This window comes from Prionailurus viverrinus, chromosome D1 (assembly GCF_022837055.1).
Source record: "Prionailurus viverrinus isolate Anna chromosome D1, UM_Priviv_1.0, whole genome shotgun sequence".
Lineage (NCBI taxonomy): Eukaryota > Metazoa > Chordata > Mammalia > Carnivora > Felidae > Prionailurus > Prionailurus viverrinus.
The window spans coordinates 63758175-63774997 of NC_062570.1; the positions used below are offsets into that span (position 1 = coordinate 63758175).

A 16823-nucleotide genomic window follows, 5' to 3' on the forward strand; every position below is an offset into this window, starting at 1 on the left:
GGCCAGGACGGTAGTACATCCGAGTTCTCAGGTCCTGTCCTCTAAGGTCTATTCAGGGCTGAGGGGAACACATGGGGGTAATATGTGATCCTGCCTAGAAACAGAGGAATAGTTGTAGTGTTTCTTGAAGTTTCCCAAAGTATCAGATTATTATGGAAGGTTCAATTCTAGGTGTTCAATTCTAGGTCCCTGTCAGGGAGTAATCTTTCTCTAAGAAATCCTAGGGGCTCAATCTCTATGCTAGATGTCAAAACTCAATCACCTTTGGAGGCCAGTTTGGAATTATAGGATACGTGCCCCATATAAACTGGCATTAAGAAAAACAAAACTGTGCTAACCAAACAACCCAAATGAAGAGCCAGAAACATAAGCAATGAATTCACTAACTCAAGGAGACTGAGCATTTGGATAGTTCTCATTCTCCAGAAATCCCAAGGAGAGGAAAAAAAAATACATACATACATACATACATACATTCATATAATGAATTTTATCTACTGTGCAAAGAGATGATTTATCTGGTTCCCCAGAAACTTTTCCATGAAGACTGTCCGTTAATGACTCTAGCTCCAGTGTTTCTTAGAGATTACTGTGAGCATGGGCACTGATGAGGGTGCTATACACCCTTTGGCTCCAGTTAAATCCCTGGTGTTTGAGCTGTGTGGGAGCTGTGGATGCTTGCTTTCTGGTCCTGCCGCAAGCCCTGAAGCAGCTGGTTTAGAAGTGTAAGGTTGCTGTCTCTGCGAGGCAGGGGCAGGGGTGGGAGGCAGTTCCCTTTATACTCGATCACTGCCATCTTGGCCCGATCCTGCTTACTCCGATTTGGGATCTGCAGCATTCTCGTGTAGCCCCCATTCTGACCTTGGTACCGAGGGGCCAGTACTTGAAACAGCTTGGGGATCAAGTCTTTCTCCTAGAGGGGGAGAGTTATTCGGGAGAGAGGACAGTCAGGCACCACTGCAGTGACACACTGAACTTTCAGCACTCCCCAAAGCAGGGTCCAAACATGTACACACTGAACTCTCCCACCCCTTAAAGTGGTAGTGTCAAAGTTAACACAGAGGGGTTACAGGCAGTTGTGCAGGTTGATTCACACAGCATTCAACTAACTTAAGGCACACGTTTCTAACTTAGTTTACAATATGTGTGCGTAAAAGTGAGTATCTTAGCTTAATTCTGCCCAGTCGTCCTTCCTCTAACAATCCCCTTCCCCACAGGGAGCAAAGGATAAGATATGGGAGGCAGACAGGATGGATGCACTCACCGTGAGCCAGAAGTCAGCCATGCGCATGGCTTGTTCGTTGGTATCTCCCAGCTTCCCATAGTCGATGAGCTGAGAAGACAACATCACTGATTCAACCCGAGCAAGAAAGGAGGCGCAAATCTTACTCCTTTAGTGCCGGGCCACAACTCATTCATTCCCCTAGCAAGGCATCCCGCTAATTCAGGCCACCCCTAACTCCGTAGCTCTCACCAGTAGCCCATTTGGGGGCCGGAGGAGTGGACTCAACTCAGGGTAATAAGGGATCCAGCCTTTGGGCAGGGGATACCAGGGCTATGCCACTTCTCTCCCAAGTCCAGCCGGATCTCAGGCCAGACGCGCGCGGTGGACTAGAGGACCCCGCCCCTCACCTTCTCGGCGTAGCCCCTCACCTTCTCGGCGTAGCCCCTCATCTCGTCCACGCGCGCCCATGGCGCCTCGATGCGTTCGTGTCGCACAAGTCCCGTAAGCAAGTTCCGCAACAGGTGGATGCGGGACTCGGGACCAAGGCCCAGTCGGCGGAATACGCGGCCATGGGAGATGGCGGCTGCGACCGACAGCCGCATAATTCCTAGCTTGTCTCCGCCCTTGGGAGGCCGGAACTGGAAATTCGAAGGGAGAAGCTGCGGAGAGACGGGTTTGAGAGGACGCATGCGCTGTACCTAGGTGCGTGGTGGACGTGTTTGCGCATGAGTATCACAGCCTGCCTCGTTGGCAACCCGGGGGAGGGCGGAGAAGAGGTGCTAGTTCCTTCCAGAGGAGGCGAGGGGGGCGGGCCTCAAGGCGCTCTGAGCTCTCAGCGTCGGGCAGGGGAACCAGGCGCCACCTAGTGTGGGACGGTGCGTGCCGTCCAGTTCCTTTTGGGCTAAGTCAGTCGTCTTGTGGCCTCTAGGGCGACGGGAAGCTCCGCCGCGGAGCCTGCTGGGAAAGTGAGTATCTGAGGTGAAGCCCCCCCCCCCCATCCCCCCACCTTCCCCCGCGGGGTCGCGGCGCTGTAGCCGGCGGTCCTACCCGTCCCCAGCGTTGGCGAGCCAGCGTGTCTGACTCCCTAAGCGTGACTTTTCTTTCCACAGAATTATTTTTCGTTATAATGGTGAAATGAAACGAATAAACAATGATGCTCAGAAAAGAAGCGCAGCTAGTGAAAATTTTCTTTTGTTAAAGTACACAGTAAGGATCCCAATTAAAAAACGACAGCACTCTAAGGAAAACTAATGGGTTAATACTTTTCACTTGCATCAGTGTATTTTTTTAAAACGTAAGAAACATACCTATGCATTTGTGTTAAAGTGCAGTAATGGTCTGGTGTTCTGTTTTTAAGCCTTAAGGTCTGCAAATTTGCAATCACTTTGTCAAAATTGCTCCTCGTTGTGGGTTGAATTGTGTGTTCCCCCACCCTCCAAGAAACATATATTAAACCCTAACCCTTCCCAACCTCCACCCCATTTCCCACAGAATATGACCTTATTTGGAAAGGGGATTATTGCAGTTGCAATTAATTAAGATGAGGTCATACTGGAGTAGGGTGGGCATCTAATCCAAAGACTGGCGTCTTCATAGAACACACGTGCAGAGACAGGCACAGAGTGAAGACAACGTTGTGCAGACTAGAGACACGCGCAGGGAGAATGCTATGTGACCAAGAAGTCAGCGATCCCAGTTGGGCAGTTGCAAGCCAAGGATTGCCAAGGATTTCTGACAAACGCCTGAAACTAAAAGAAGGGCATGGAACAAAAATTTCCCTAGATCCTTAAAAGAATTCATGGCCCAACTGTTACATTGATTTTGGACTTCCAGCCTTCAAGATTATGAGCCAATAAATTTGTTTTAAGCTGCCCAATTCGTGACACTTTGTTATAGAAGCAGTTGGAGACCAACACACTGGTCTTCACACACTCACGTTCAGTGGACAGCACACTTAGAATGTCTCTCTCTTTTCTCATTAGTGACCAGAGAACACTTCTTGTTAATTTTAGTTTTGAGAAGTTTCTTTCGTCTGAAGCAACAGATATACAAGTAGTTAGGAAAAGTCTTTTTTTTTTTTTTTATTTTTAAAATGTTTAAAAAAATGTAGTCTTGAGAGAGACAGAGCATGAGCAGGGGAGGGGCAGAAAGAAAGGGAGACACAGAATCTGAAGCAGGATCCAGGCTCTGAGCTGTCAGCAGCCCCAGGTGGGGCTTGAACTCATTAGACAAGAGATCATGACCTGAGCTGAAGTCCAACACTTACTTGACTGAGCCACCCGGGTGCCCCTTTAGGAAAAGTCTTAAACACATGGATACATTGGCATAGATTTATACAAATCATGTTTCACAATAAATTCCAGGAATTACAATACTGCCTGTGTCTTATTTCTTTGGGATCAATTCTTGAAGCTTTCAGGATTTCCACGATTGAAAATTCATCGTAAATTTCTATTGGTAAAATCTTGTGAAGATTTTCTTCTGCAAAAGTTAAGAGAAAATGAACTGCAACTGACATTATTTGATCATGGCTTTAAAAGGACTGTCCACCTTGTGAAGATATACAGTATCAAACATTGTCCTTTATTATTTTTGGATGTGAAAGCCTTCTCTTGTCACTTCTGGCAGTCCTCAAAAATTTGATTCTTTTTTGTATGTCGACTTCCTTACATTTTGTGGTTGCATAGTTAATAGCTTTGTGGGCTGGTATTCATGGAACAATTTTAAACCTTGGTGTCTTACTGTATGTTGTTCAAGACTTATCCTGGTGATTTGCAGATATTTTTGTGTCTGATTGGCCTCATCTGAAACGTTACCTTAAAAAATTAACTTGGAAAAGAAAAATTTTGTGCAACTAAAATTGTTTAAAGGGTTCTTTGTTATTTATTTTGAGAGAGAGACTGCTTGTGTGAGCAGGGGAGGGGCAGAGAGAGAGGGAGAGAGAATCCCAATCAGGCTCTGTGCTGTCAGTGAGGATCCCTGATTGGGAACCTGATCTCATGAACTGTGAGATGATAACCTGAGCTGAAACCAAAAGTCAGACACTTAACTGGCTGAGCTGCCCAGGCACCCCTAAGATTGTTTATTTTAAGTTTACTCTTTTCGAAGCAGGGCTCTGTTCTACTAGAAGGGTTGGAGTCCAGAAAGCACCGGAAGTGAGTTTGGAAGTTCATAAATTCTTATGAGTTAACTGTGAAAAGTAGCATATGTGGCTGAATTTGACTGTGTAACTGATAGTTCCCCAAATTAATTTTCATGTAGAATAAAATTGTTAGTGAATTGGTTTTAAAAAGTGATCATTTGAAGCCTCCATATATATCATTATAACTCAACAGTAACCGTAACAACTGTTTAGAATTTCGACCAACAAATATTGTTGTGCAAGTGTTATTTTATCACTAACATTGTTTAGCATTGTTGTGTCAGGTTAATTTTTGGTTAGTTTTATTTCTATTTTAAAATCCTTTACAGATAGTTCACCTCCTTGTGCTTGTGGAAAGGCAGATTGCTCCTAACTCCCCACTAGATACCAAATGGCTCTGAGTGTCCAGCTGAGCCTCAGGTGCTCAGATGAATGTGAGTTTCCTGGGTGAGCCGGGACTTGGAGTAGCTCTGTTGAGAATCCAAGTTGAGCCCTGAGGTGGTGTTGGTAGTGACTGTAGTTAGTCTGGCAGAGGTGAGGAAAGTGATCTCAAGTAGTGTTCTGGGAAGCAGCTGAAGAAGAAAGACCCTAGTCCAGAGAAAATTGTTATACATGAAATTTCATAGCTTCTTCTGGGAGAAGGGGGTTGGACCTGCCACATTACTGCATAGAACCCCTGTGTGACGTTGTGATATGAGATGCATGTGTGTGTGTGGGGGTGGTCTTTGTCCAGCTTCTTGTCACAGAGCAAAAACCCTTGGAATTTTCTGAGTGATAGGAATGAAAGAGTATTTTTTGTTACTCATAAATGTCCTTCCAGCCATACTGAGTTTGTGCTAATGAGGTGACTCTTGGAGAAGGGGGGTTGGTTAATGGAGGAACTTAGCTATGTGATGAGAGTGATTAGAGGGTTGTGTTTTCCCCACCTCCTGGGAGGTTGGAGATTGACATAATCACCGATGCCCAGTGATTTAGTCAGTTGTGCCTCCATAAGACCCCTAAATAATGGGGTTTGGGGAGCTTCCAGGTTGGTGAGCACACAGAAGTGCTGGGGGGTTTAGCATGCCCAGAGGGGCATGGAAGCTCTGCACCCCTTCCTACATACCTTGCCCTATGCATCTCTTCCATTTGGCTTTTCCTGAGTTGTATCCTTTATATAAACCAGTAATTGTAAGTAGAGTGCTTTCCTGCCATTCTAGCCAATTATCAAATTTGAGGAGGGGATCATGGGAACTCCCATTTTACAGCTGATTGGTTAGAAGTATAGGTTACAACCTGGGACTTGCAATTGGCATTTGAAGTGGGGAACTGAGCCCTTAACCTGTGAGGTCTATGCTAATTCCAGGTAGTTAGTATCAGAATTGACTTGTAGGACCCCTAGTCGGTGTCCATAGAGAATTAGAGAATTGCTTGATGTGGAAAACCCACATATTTAGTGTCAGAGATGTTATAAGTAGACAAACAAGCTTTTTCCTGTACTCTGAAGAACTGCATTGTATTCTGCTGAAGCTTCCATGAAGAATGTCCTGGGAGCCAGTACAGGAACCCAGCAAGAGATGTGGTGATGATGGTGGGAAGCAATTGTCATTTGGACCCTAAGCCAACTTGTGGTTCTATCCTAGAAGTATCATAGGTCCTGGCTCCTGATATTTGTCTTACTTTCAAGTCAGGGTCTTAACACCTCTCTGGATTCAGTGTTCCAGGAAGGATTAGGTAAAGACAGAGTCAGTGTCTGGTATCAAATAGAATTGTGATCATACTAGAATAAGTTAAAGTGAGTTTCCCACAATTAGAGTCATTGGGATATTGAGAATAACTGTAAATCAAACACATCCCAAAAGGAAACAAGAAACTTTGTAAGCAGTTGAAGTTAGAAAAATAAGTTACTGATATATATGCATCTAATGTTGAGGTGGTCCAGGGCTATAGAGGGACATGGAGTTTGGACAGAAATCAGCATAACTGTCTATGGTGTGTTTCCCTTTGGAAATGATGACTAGCTGTTTCCAGCTTGGCTTACTCTTTTCATGTGGTGTTCATTCCCCTCCCTGCTTCATTTCCTTGTATTATTAGTGAAATAAACTGCCTGCTGCTGGGATTAGAAGGTCCTTCTAGGTCAAGGAAGGACTCTGACTCAGGCATCTCCTCTCCTACTCCTGCTTCTCTACCTCCAACCTAGTGCTGTGCTTTTTTTTTTCTTTTTTAAGTCTTTTTGATATGTTTGTAAAAAAAAGAGAGAGAGAGAACTTTGTGTCCCTTGATTCCACCTTTATTTAGAACAATTATTTATGCCCTCCCCCTGTCTTTCATTTAATAGATATTTATTGAGGATTTACTCTGTGGCTAGGTACATTGCTTGTGTTAAAAAACACATTTCCGTTGAGTCAATTTGAAGATGTAATTGGCTTTATTCAAGAATTCATGAATTTGGCAGGATCCCATCTAGCAAGTAGAAAGGAGCCCTGAGGAGTTGTATAAAATGGACGGTTTTTTACAGACAGAAGGAAAATGAGACAAGAAAGTTTAAAAAGTAGATTTCAAGCAAGAAGCCCAGTGTCAGGGTACACACTGGGACAGAGAAGGATGGAAAGTGTATCTAGGGAGGCAAACAAAATATCCAACACAAGCAGTGAAAAAACAATTATACCAAGTTCCTGCATTCATAGCATTTATATTCTAGGAAAGCTATCTTTATTTATTTTTTATTTTTTATTTTTTTCAGTATATGAAACTTATTGTCAAATTGGTTTCCATACAACACCCAGTGCTCATCCCAAAAGGTGCCCTCCTCAATACCCATCACCCACCCTCCCCTCCCTCCCACCCCCCATCAACCCTCAGTTTGTTCTCAGTTTTTAACAGTCTCCTATGCTTTGGCTCTCTCCCACTCAACCTCTTTTTTTTTTTTTCCTTCCCCTCCCCCATGGGTTTCTGTTAAGTTTCTCAGGATCCACATAAGAGTGAAACCATATGGTATCTGTCTTTCTCTGTATGGCTTATTTCACTTAGCATCACACTCTCCAGTTCCATCCACGTTGCTATAAAAGGCCATATTTCATTCTTTCTCATTGCCACGTAGTACTCCATTGTGTATATAAACCACAATTTCTTTATCCATTCATCAGTTGATGGACATTTAGGCTCTTTCCATAATTTGGCTATTGTTGAGAGTGCTGCTATAAACATTGGGGTACAAGTGCCCCTATGCATCAATACTCCTGTATCCCTTGGGTAAATTCCTAGCAGTGCTATTGCTGGGTCATAGGGTAGGTCTATTTTTAATTTTCTGAGGAACCTCCACACTGGGAAAGCTATCTTTAAAAGGAATATATACACCCCTGGGGGTACACAATGACTTTGCAGGAGATACACATGTATTGACAATTTTAAGGCAATTTCTACCAAGTCCTCAACCTCTACATGTCTCTTCTAAAACTGATCTGCATAGGAATGTGTCTGTAGTAGAAATAGCGTTTTGGTTCTTTTTTCACACCTCACTTTTCACATTGACTCTTCCCTCATTTTCCAGAGATAAAGTCATTCCTTTTGCCCATCTTGAATCTTATTATGGTACACTGTTCCCCAAGTAAAAAAAAAATCTGTCTATCTAATCTATCTTAGAATATTCAAGATTTAAAAAATCATGCTGGGAAATAACCTTCTACAAAATGTATTATGTGTTTTCCTTAATTTCAGTAATGAGAAAAAGCTTAATGAATATCTTCATTCACTTATATCTTAGTTGTGAAGGTGTTCAGGACAGCGTCCTGTTCTGCAACCCCCCATGCCCCACCATGTGCCACTTTGGTATGTGGATTATTTTCAGCTGAATGCACTGGAGATCCTGTGGGCTCAAGAGAAAGTTTTGTTCCTCCCTTAACCATGCAGAAGAACCTAAATTGGGGGTCTTTCCCCGAGTAAGAATTATTAACAAAGATAAATTTTATCTGAGTGACCCATCTGAATGGTAGGACAAACATCTCATTACCAAACATCTGCTTATTTTATTTTATTTTATTTTATTTTATTTTATTTTATTTTCATTCCAGTATAGCTAACATACAGTGTTATATTAGTTTCAGGTGTACAATATAGTGATTCAGTAATTCCATCTGCTGAAAAATCAGCTGATAGCCTTATGGGGTTTCCCTTGTATGTAACTGACTTTTGTTTGGCTGCTTTTAACATTTTTTCTGTATCATTACATTTTGCCATTTTGATTACGATATTTCTGGGTGTGGGTCTACTTTTGTTGATTTTGTTGGGGGTTCTCTGTGCCTCTTGGATCTGGATATCTGTTTCCTTCCCCAGATTAGGGAATTTTTCAGCTATTATCTTTCAAATAAATTTTCTGCCCCCTTTTCTCTCTCTTCTTCTCCTGGGACTCCTATAATAGGACTATTATTACATTTGATGGAATCACTGAGATCTCTAAGTCTATTCTCATTTTGCATACTTTGTTTTTCTCTCTTTTGTTCAGCTTGATTACTGTCCATTACTTTTGTCTTCTGGGTCATTAATTCGTTCCTCTGCTTCTTCCATCCTGCTATTCATTCCATCAAGTGTGTTTCTCATTTCCTTTATTGAGCCTTTATCCCTGCTATGTTATTCAGTATCTCTGTGTTAATGGTCTCACTGATGTCTTCCACTCTTTTGTCAAATCCAGTGAGTATCCTTATGACCATTGCTTTAAATTCTCCATCAAGCATGTTAATTACATCTGTTTCACCTAGATCTCTGGCTATGGTCTTATCCTGTTCTTTCATCTGGGACAAGTTCCTCTGTCCTCTCATTTTATCTCTAAGTCTCTGTGCCTGTTTCTGTGTATTAGCAAAGTCAGCTACATCTCCTGTTCTTGATGGTGATGGCTTTATGAAGATGAAGTGTTGTAGTGCCCTGCAGTGTAGTGTCCCCTGTTCCCCAGGGCCTGATGCTTCCAGGAGTGTCTTCAATGTGTGCTGCATGTACCCTGTTGTTATGTTCTGGATGCTCTGTCCTTCAGGCCAGTCATCTGCAGAAGCTCTCCTTGCTTGCTGGGGGCAGTGTTTGGTCCCTGGCCTGAATGCGGTGAGTTTTAATTAGGTGTGCTCTGGTCTGCTTGTGAAATGAAACCTGTGACAGGTCTGCTGCTGCCACCAGAACCAAGGCTTCACAGAACTCCAGGGTTGGGAGATGAAGTATTGGCGGGGGTTGAGCCAGTCTTCGGGGGAGCCCCCCCCCCCAACCTCCCCTAGTACTGAGGCAAGCATGACTGGGAGGGTGGTTCCTCTGGAGTGCCAGGGGTTGGGGCTTGGTGTAAGCATGTAAGGCGCTGCTTCCCATTAGTGGCCCTGTGCCTATGCTGAGTGGGTGGGAGAGAAATGGCACCTGCCAGTTCCTTTGTTTCCAGAGGGGGTCTCTCAATAAACACTGCTTCTCTGGGACACACTTGGAGAAGAGCAAATAATCTCCCCACTGTGTGCCCTAGGCATTCTTTAGATTGTTGTTTCTGCTGTTTGCTTGATGTATGTCTGTGGGCTATTTGCCCTGCCTTCTTTCTAAAAGCAAATGCCTCCAGGCTCTCCCCAAGCCAAACCTGCTAACCTTTACAATTCCAAGCTTTAAACCCACTGGTTGCCAGAAGTCATAACATTCAGCCCATCACTTTCCAAGCTGATTGCTATGGAGATTCATTTTCCCCACGTGTTCCCCTATGTGTTAGTCGGTCTCTTATCCTTCTCTGAGCGTGAGGCTCTCTCCCCATGGCAGCAGCCACTGTCCATTTCTCTCCCAAACCATATCTTTGCACTTCCTACCTTCTTCAGTGTAGCCTCTTCTCCACCTTAATTGTTGAGTTTGTTCTGCTAATCTTCAGGTCAATTTTGGGGGTATTTAGGATGATTTGTTAGAGTCTAGGGTCCTCCTACTCTGCTGCCATCTTCCCAGCTACCCATCTGCTCTTATCACCCTGTGAAGTGCATTCCTTTCCTCTGAAATTCCAGATCCCTACACCCCTTCTCTTTAGTTCAGAATGATATATATGTGTGTATATATGAAATACATATATGAAATATATGTGAAGTATGTATGCATGAGGTGTATATGAAATACACACACACACCTCATTTTATGTGACTGTCTTTGGAATTTCCATGTCTGTGTGGATTCCCTATATGTACGCTATTAAATTTGATTTTCTTCTGTTAATCTGTTTCATGTTATTTGATTCTTAGTCCAGCTAGAAGAACCTTTGCGGAACAGGAATTCTTGCTCCCAGATGGTTGCATATTGCATATAATTTCAGGAATTAGGAGATGAAAATTATTTATTTCTGACAGTTTAATGTTGCATCCGAAAGGAAAAGCAGTATGTACTGAAGGTAAGTTAGTCATGGACATTTATTCAGGCTGGTGGAAGAAATGTTTTAATTGGCTTTTTAAAAAAATAGCTTTATTGAGGTAAAATGTACATACCATTAAAAGTTCTTTCATTAGCTTTTGACTAAAGTTTGGGTACTGTGAATGCATATCATTTTTGTTCTGGCTAATTTTTTTTTTTTTTTTTTGAGAGAGAGAGAGAGAGAGCAAGTACACATGCTTGAGTGAGGGAGAGGGGCAGACAGAGAGAGAGAGAGAGAGAGAGAGAGAGAGAGAGGGAAATCTCAACCGGGCTCCATGTTCAGCATGGAGCCCAACGTGGAACTCAGTCCCACAACCATGGATTCATGACCTGAGCTGAAATCAAGAGTCTGATGCTCAACTGACTGAGCCACCCAGGCGCCACCTGGCTAACATCTTTCAATTGCTGTTATTTTTCAACTAATTCTCTGGTCATTTATTCATTCCTACCATCTACTTGTATTTAAGAGATTTAGATTTATTTGATGTGTTGTTAGTTCTACTGTAAATAATGCCTTAAACAACAATAATTAATGTACCTTTTTAAACCCTGCACTTCCAAGTGGTCCAATATCTTCTTTGTCTTTCTCTCTCTCTCTCTCTCTCTCTTTTTTTTTTTTTGCTATTAATCTCCACTGAACCCAGTCTCACTTTAGCAGTGGGTATTATCCATCTAAGGATACATGAACTAATTAAAAAACCTGCCCATCCATTTATTTAGGTGATGTATTTTCAATAACAATTTACTCTTTATGTGTAAGACTTATTTAACACAGATTTTTATATTTTGTTTTGTTGTATACTAACAAAAATGAGAATGATAACTGAATCCATAAGAAATCAGTTAACATTTAAATTTCATATATTTGTGGCAGAGAAGTGAAGGGAAGGACAAATTCTTCTCTATCCTTTCAAAATCTTCCAGATGGACTAAGAATTAGATTTACATGTGACAGATCAACAGGACAAAAATCCAAAGTTTAATTACATGTGCATGAAGGCCCAATAATGCAATTGAAATCTAAAGAAATGACCAAGGCAGGCAGTCTGTATAATTTTTAAGACAAAGAGACAATAAATCTGTGAGATATTGACAGGACAAAGAAAACTTCAGGAGCTTCAATTAAAGGAATTTTTTTTAATGTTTATTTTGAGAGAGAGAGGGAGAGAGATTGTAAGTGGGGAAGGGACAGAGAGAAAGAGAGAGGGATAGAGAGAATCCCAAGCAGGCTTTATGCTCAGCACAGAGCCATACATGGGGCTTGATCTCACCCACCTCAAGATCATGACCTGAGCTGAAATCAAGAGTCAGACACTTAACAGACTAAGCCATCCAGGCACCACCCAGTTAAAGGAATTCTAAACAGAATTTGGTCTAAGGTAGTAAACCTGTAAAGAGTAACAAAGTGGGAGGTGGGTGGGTTATACAACCTTCTTAGCTCCAAATTTCCCATCTCTAGTCATAAGGATGTCTCTTTACCTCCTGGTACAGGGAGGGTACCCTTCACATGGGAGATTTATTTCCTGCTTTCAGTGGGTCAGAGAAGAGTCTGAGTGTTTCTCTTGCACAGGCTCTAAAGTAACTTTTGTTTAAAATGATCAATATGCCTAAGTGGCCCATATTGGAGCAGCTTGCCCTTGACCCTACAGAAGCCATGTATACAACACATATAAATGACAAAGGACTTGCATGCAAAATATGTAAAAAACAAAACAAAACAAAAACAAAAGCAAACATCCTATAAAATTCTTACAAAATAAAGACAGTAAAAAGACTTGAGCAGGAACTTTATAAAAGTGAATATGCAAATAGTCAATAAAGCATGATAAACTCATTACTATGAGCAACCTCATAGTAATCCATGAAATGCATATGAAAATTAGAATGAGATACTATTGCATATCCAGAATGTCTAAAATTAAAAGACTGATGATACTAAGTGTTGGTGAATATGAAAAGCAACTGGGGCTCTCTCAAACATTGCTAGTAGGGATATAAATTGGCACAGCCATTCAAAAAATTGGTTGGTATTCTCTACTGAAGTTGAAGCTATATATAGATATATAGATAGGTAGATTTCTACTATGACCTAGCAATTCTCCTAGTATATACCTAATGTAAATGTGTATAGAGATACAACAAAAGGCGTATGCAAGAATGCTTATAGCATTACTATTAAAAATATGCCCAAGCTGGAAACAACCCAAATGTCCATCAGTAGTATAATGGATAAATACATTACAATATTGTCACAAGTGGGATATTATGCAATGATGAAAATGAACTAACTACAGCTCCATTTAGCAACGTAGATAAATCTCAGCATGTTGAGTGAAGGAAGTCAGACACAAAACATATACATTGTAGCATTCCAATTTCCTATTCAAAACAGGACTAATCTATGGTTGAGCCTCTGGAGTAGAGAGGGTATAGTGATTAGAAGAGGGCATGATTGGGCATGATTGGGTGGGAGGGGATGGATTCTGGGATATTGGTAGTGTTCCATAACTTGACCAGGATGGTAGTTATCTGAGTGTGTTTATTTTGTGATAATTCATTGAACTGTACACATACAACCTGTGTATTTTTTTTTAGTATAACTTATATTTTAGTTATAAAAAGTAAAAAAGAAAGAAAGCAGGAAATAAAAAGAAAAAGGCAGAAAAGCTATATTCTTTTATAGCCTGCTGACTCACTAAGGGTTATTTCTCTCTGATAGGTGTGGTATTGATGAATAAAGCCCCCCTACCCACCCCCCCCCACCCCCGCCCCAAACATGCCCATGCCTTAATCCTCAGAACCTGCAAACATATTGCCTTATATGACAGAAAGAACTTTGGAGATATGATTAAAAATTTTGAGGTGGATTTTCCAGGTGGGCCCAATGTAATCACAGAGTCCTTATCAGAGGTAGGTGAGAGGGTCAAAGATAGAGTGATGTAGCATGAGAAAGTCTTGGCTGGCTGTTGCTAGCTTTGATGATGGACGTGGGTAAAAAGCCTAGGAATGTGGGCAGCCTCTGGAATCTGGAAAATGCAAGAAAATGGACTTTCCCTTAGAGCCTTCAAACGGAATGTGGCCCTGCCACTAACTCATCCCCAGTAAATGAGCCCCATAAGACTCAGTTTTGAACATTAAACCCCCAAGAGAGGTTTCATTAAACAAGAGAATTAGTCTCTTGTTTTAAGCCACCAAGTTTGTGGTAATTTGTCACAGCAGTGATAGGAAAGTTACAGTGGGTTACGTTGTCAGAGTATGTTGCACATAATAGGTGCTCTGTGAGTGTGTATTGAATGAATGGTCAAGGTTCCAAAATGTCAGATTTTTAATTACAGTAACGGATTTTAACAATAACTAAGGATGCTTCTGTGAGAATCCAAGACCAGTATGATGTGATGTGACCAGGCAGTTTTCTTCCAGTCCGTCTCCTTCTGATTTTCAAACCTCCTTAACCTCTCCAGGCTAAAGGTCTAGAGATGAAGTGAAAAGAGCACAGGCTTTGTAGTCATCAGACACAACACAATTGGGGATAAGGATGTGGATGAAGGTGGCGTGATTAGGGCTTTTCTTTAGTCAATCGGAGGCACTCATTTGTCAGGAGGGAGATTAGGATTTTTTTTACAAAGAATGTAGAAAGAAGTAAGACTGACGTAATAATTAGTTTTTGATGTCCAAAATGGGTTTTGCCACATATTAACTTTAGGACTCATTCACAGAAATGTAGTATGCAGTCACATGGTGAGGTAGAGGGAGACTCAGGGGTTTACCTTTACAAAGATGCTCTGAGTTTTTATTTGCTGTGGATGCTTAGTTGAAGCCCAGGGGGCTGCCATATGCCTACAATAGCAGAGTGCGTTGACTTAACTCTGAACTGGACTGCTGGACCAACTTTTGAGGTGGAAGATGTGATAGTAAGCTCAGTGTTCTGCAGCCAGAAGAATTCTTGGTACATCATCAGTAGCTCAGGAACATTGTCCCTGCCAAAAGTCTAGACTCCATATTAACTAGTCATTTCAGTAGCAGTATCCTGCAGAATGTTCAGCAATTGGGTGCACAAAGGACAGTGCTCCAGAGACCAGCACGTGGCAGCCACCACAGCAAGGAAAAGCAGCATGAGGCTAGAGTCTCTTCTCAATGCCAGAAGATTATAGGAGCATACATTCTCACCACCGTATTTTTGGGGACAGAAGCAGGGGAAGGAGAGGCTCTCCTAGTGATCAAGCATTTTTTTATCCAATAGAGACCAAATACTTCCTAAGAGTATATTTAAAATGTCAGATTGGATTAAGTTTAAATGAGATTGAAACTAATTAATTTTTTTCTCCTTGTCACCAGTGAATGGAGATTTGGGAGCGATAGTAGATTATAAGACTAAAATAAGGAAAGTAAAGTATTTTTCTATATCATCTGAGTTGCAGTGTAAGACTTAGGATGCATCCCACATTGCCCTTCTGTAAAGGCCATTCAGCTTTCTTCTTGGATAAGCTTTTTTTTTTTTTTAATTTTGTTTATTTGAGAGAGAGACAGCCCAATTGGGGGAGGGGCAGAGAGAGACAGAGAGAGAGACATAGCACACGCGAGAGACAATCCCAAGTGGTATCTGCACTGTCAGCACAGATGCTGATGTGGATGTGAACTCACAAACCGTGAGATCATGTCCCAAGCTGAAATCAGGAGTTGGATGCTTAACCAACTGAGCCACCCAGGCACCCCTTGGATAAGCTTTTCAGAAGAGGAAAGAGAACACCATAGAAGTACACACCAACTTATCTTTCTGTCTTCTTTTCCCTTCTCTTTCCCATCCCTCTTTTCTGGTCTGTCTTTGAGTTTGGGAAGTTTGGAGGGAATTTAAATTTATATCCATAGCCCACTTGCTCCTATGTGATTCTTCCTTTCCTCTCTTTAGAAGAATGCTCTCTAGGCAGGCAAGTTTTCAAAATATACCCCCCATTCAACAAACGTTTCCTGAAGATTCAGTAAGTATGAGGCTCTGTGATAAATACAGTGTATATGTGGAAGAAACAGTTGACTCTTCGCCTGCACACAGGGAGCAGGGGAAACAGGGAAATAGACATTTAAACAAATGGTTGTTACAAACAAGCCCTTGAAGAAAAACAAGCTGAGACTGACTTTTTAAAATTAAGTTTAAAATTTTAATTCCAGTGTAGTTAACATACAATGTTATATTAGTTTCCCATGTACAATTCAGTGATTCAGCAATTCTATATATTACTCAGTGCTCATCCCTGTTAGTTTACTCTTTAATACCCATCACCTCTTTAACCCACACACCTCCCCTTTGATAACCATCAGTTCTCTATCGTTAAGAGTCTATTTCTTGGTTTCTCTCTCTCTCTCTCTATTTTTCCCCTTTGCTCATTTGCTTTGTTTCTTAAATTCTGCATGAGTGAAATCATATGGTATTTGTATTTCTGACTTATTTCACTTAACATTATACTTTCTAGCTCCCTCCATCTTGTTGCAAAAGGCGAGATTTCATTCTTTTTTTTATGGCTGAATATTATGCCATTACGTATATGCCATATCTCCTTTATCCATTCGTCTGTTGGTGGATACTTGGGCTGCTTCCATAGTTTGGTTATTGTAAATAATGCTGCTATAAACCTCAGGATGCATGTGTCCCTTTGAATTAGTGTTTTTGTATTTTTTGGGTAAATGGTCGGTAGTGTGATTACTGAATCAGTAGGGTAGTTTTATTTTTAACTTTTTGAGGAAACTCCATGCTGTTTCCACAGTGGCTGCAACAGTTTGCATTCCCACCAGCAGTGCCTGAATGTTCCTTTTACTGCACATCCTCACCAACACTTGTTTCTTGTGTTGTTGATTTTAGCCATTTTGACAAGTGTGAGGTGATATCTCATTGTAGTTTTGATTTGCATAACACTGATTATGAGTGATGTTGAGTATCTTTTCATGTGTCTGTTCACCATCTGGATGTTTTCTTTGGAGGAATGTCTGTTCATGTATTCTGCCAATTTTTAATTGGATTATTTGTTTTATTGGTGTTGAGTTTGGTAAGTTTTTTTAATACATTTTAGATACTAACTCTTTATCACA

The 16823-nt window shown here is 41.4% G+C and overlaps 1 protein-coding gene across 2 annotated transcripts; it reads right to left on the minus strand.

The window, feature by feature from the left end:
• Positions 1-471: 471 nt before the first annotated feature.
• Positions 472-2110, minus strand: MRPL17 (mitochondrial ribosomal protein L17). 2 transcript variants are annotated; one of them, XM_047877352.1, is made up of 3 exons: positions 1633-2110; positions 1265-1333; positions 472-913 (listed from the first exon to the last, which is right to left on the minus strand). In XM_047877352.1, exons 1-3 carry the CDS (start codon positions 1912-1914, stop codon positions 638-640), a joined length of 627 nt encoding a protein of 208 aa, XP_047733308.1. In that variant the 5' UTR covers positions 1915-2110; the 3' UTR covers positions 472-637. The 2 variants fall into 2 exon arrangements, with proteins under 2 accessions (XP_047733308.1, XP_047733309.1); XM_047877353.1 differs by having other exon boundaries at positions 1654-1959.
• Positions 2111-16823: the final 14713 nt, after the last annotated feature.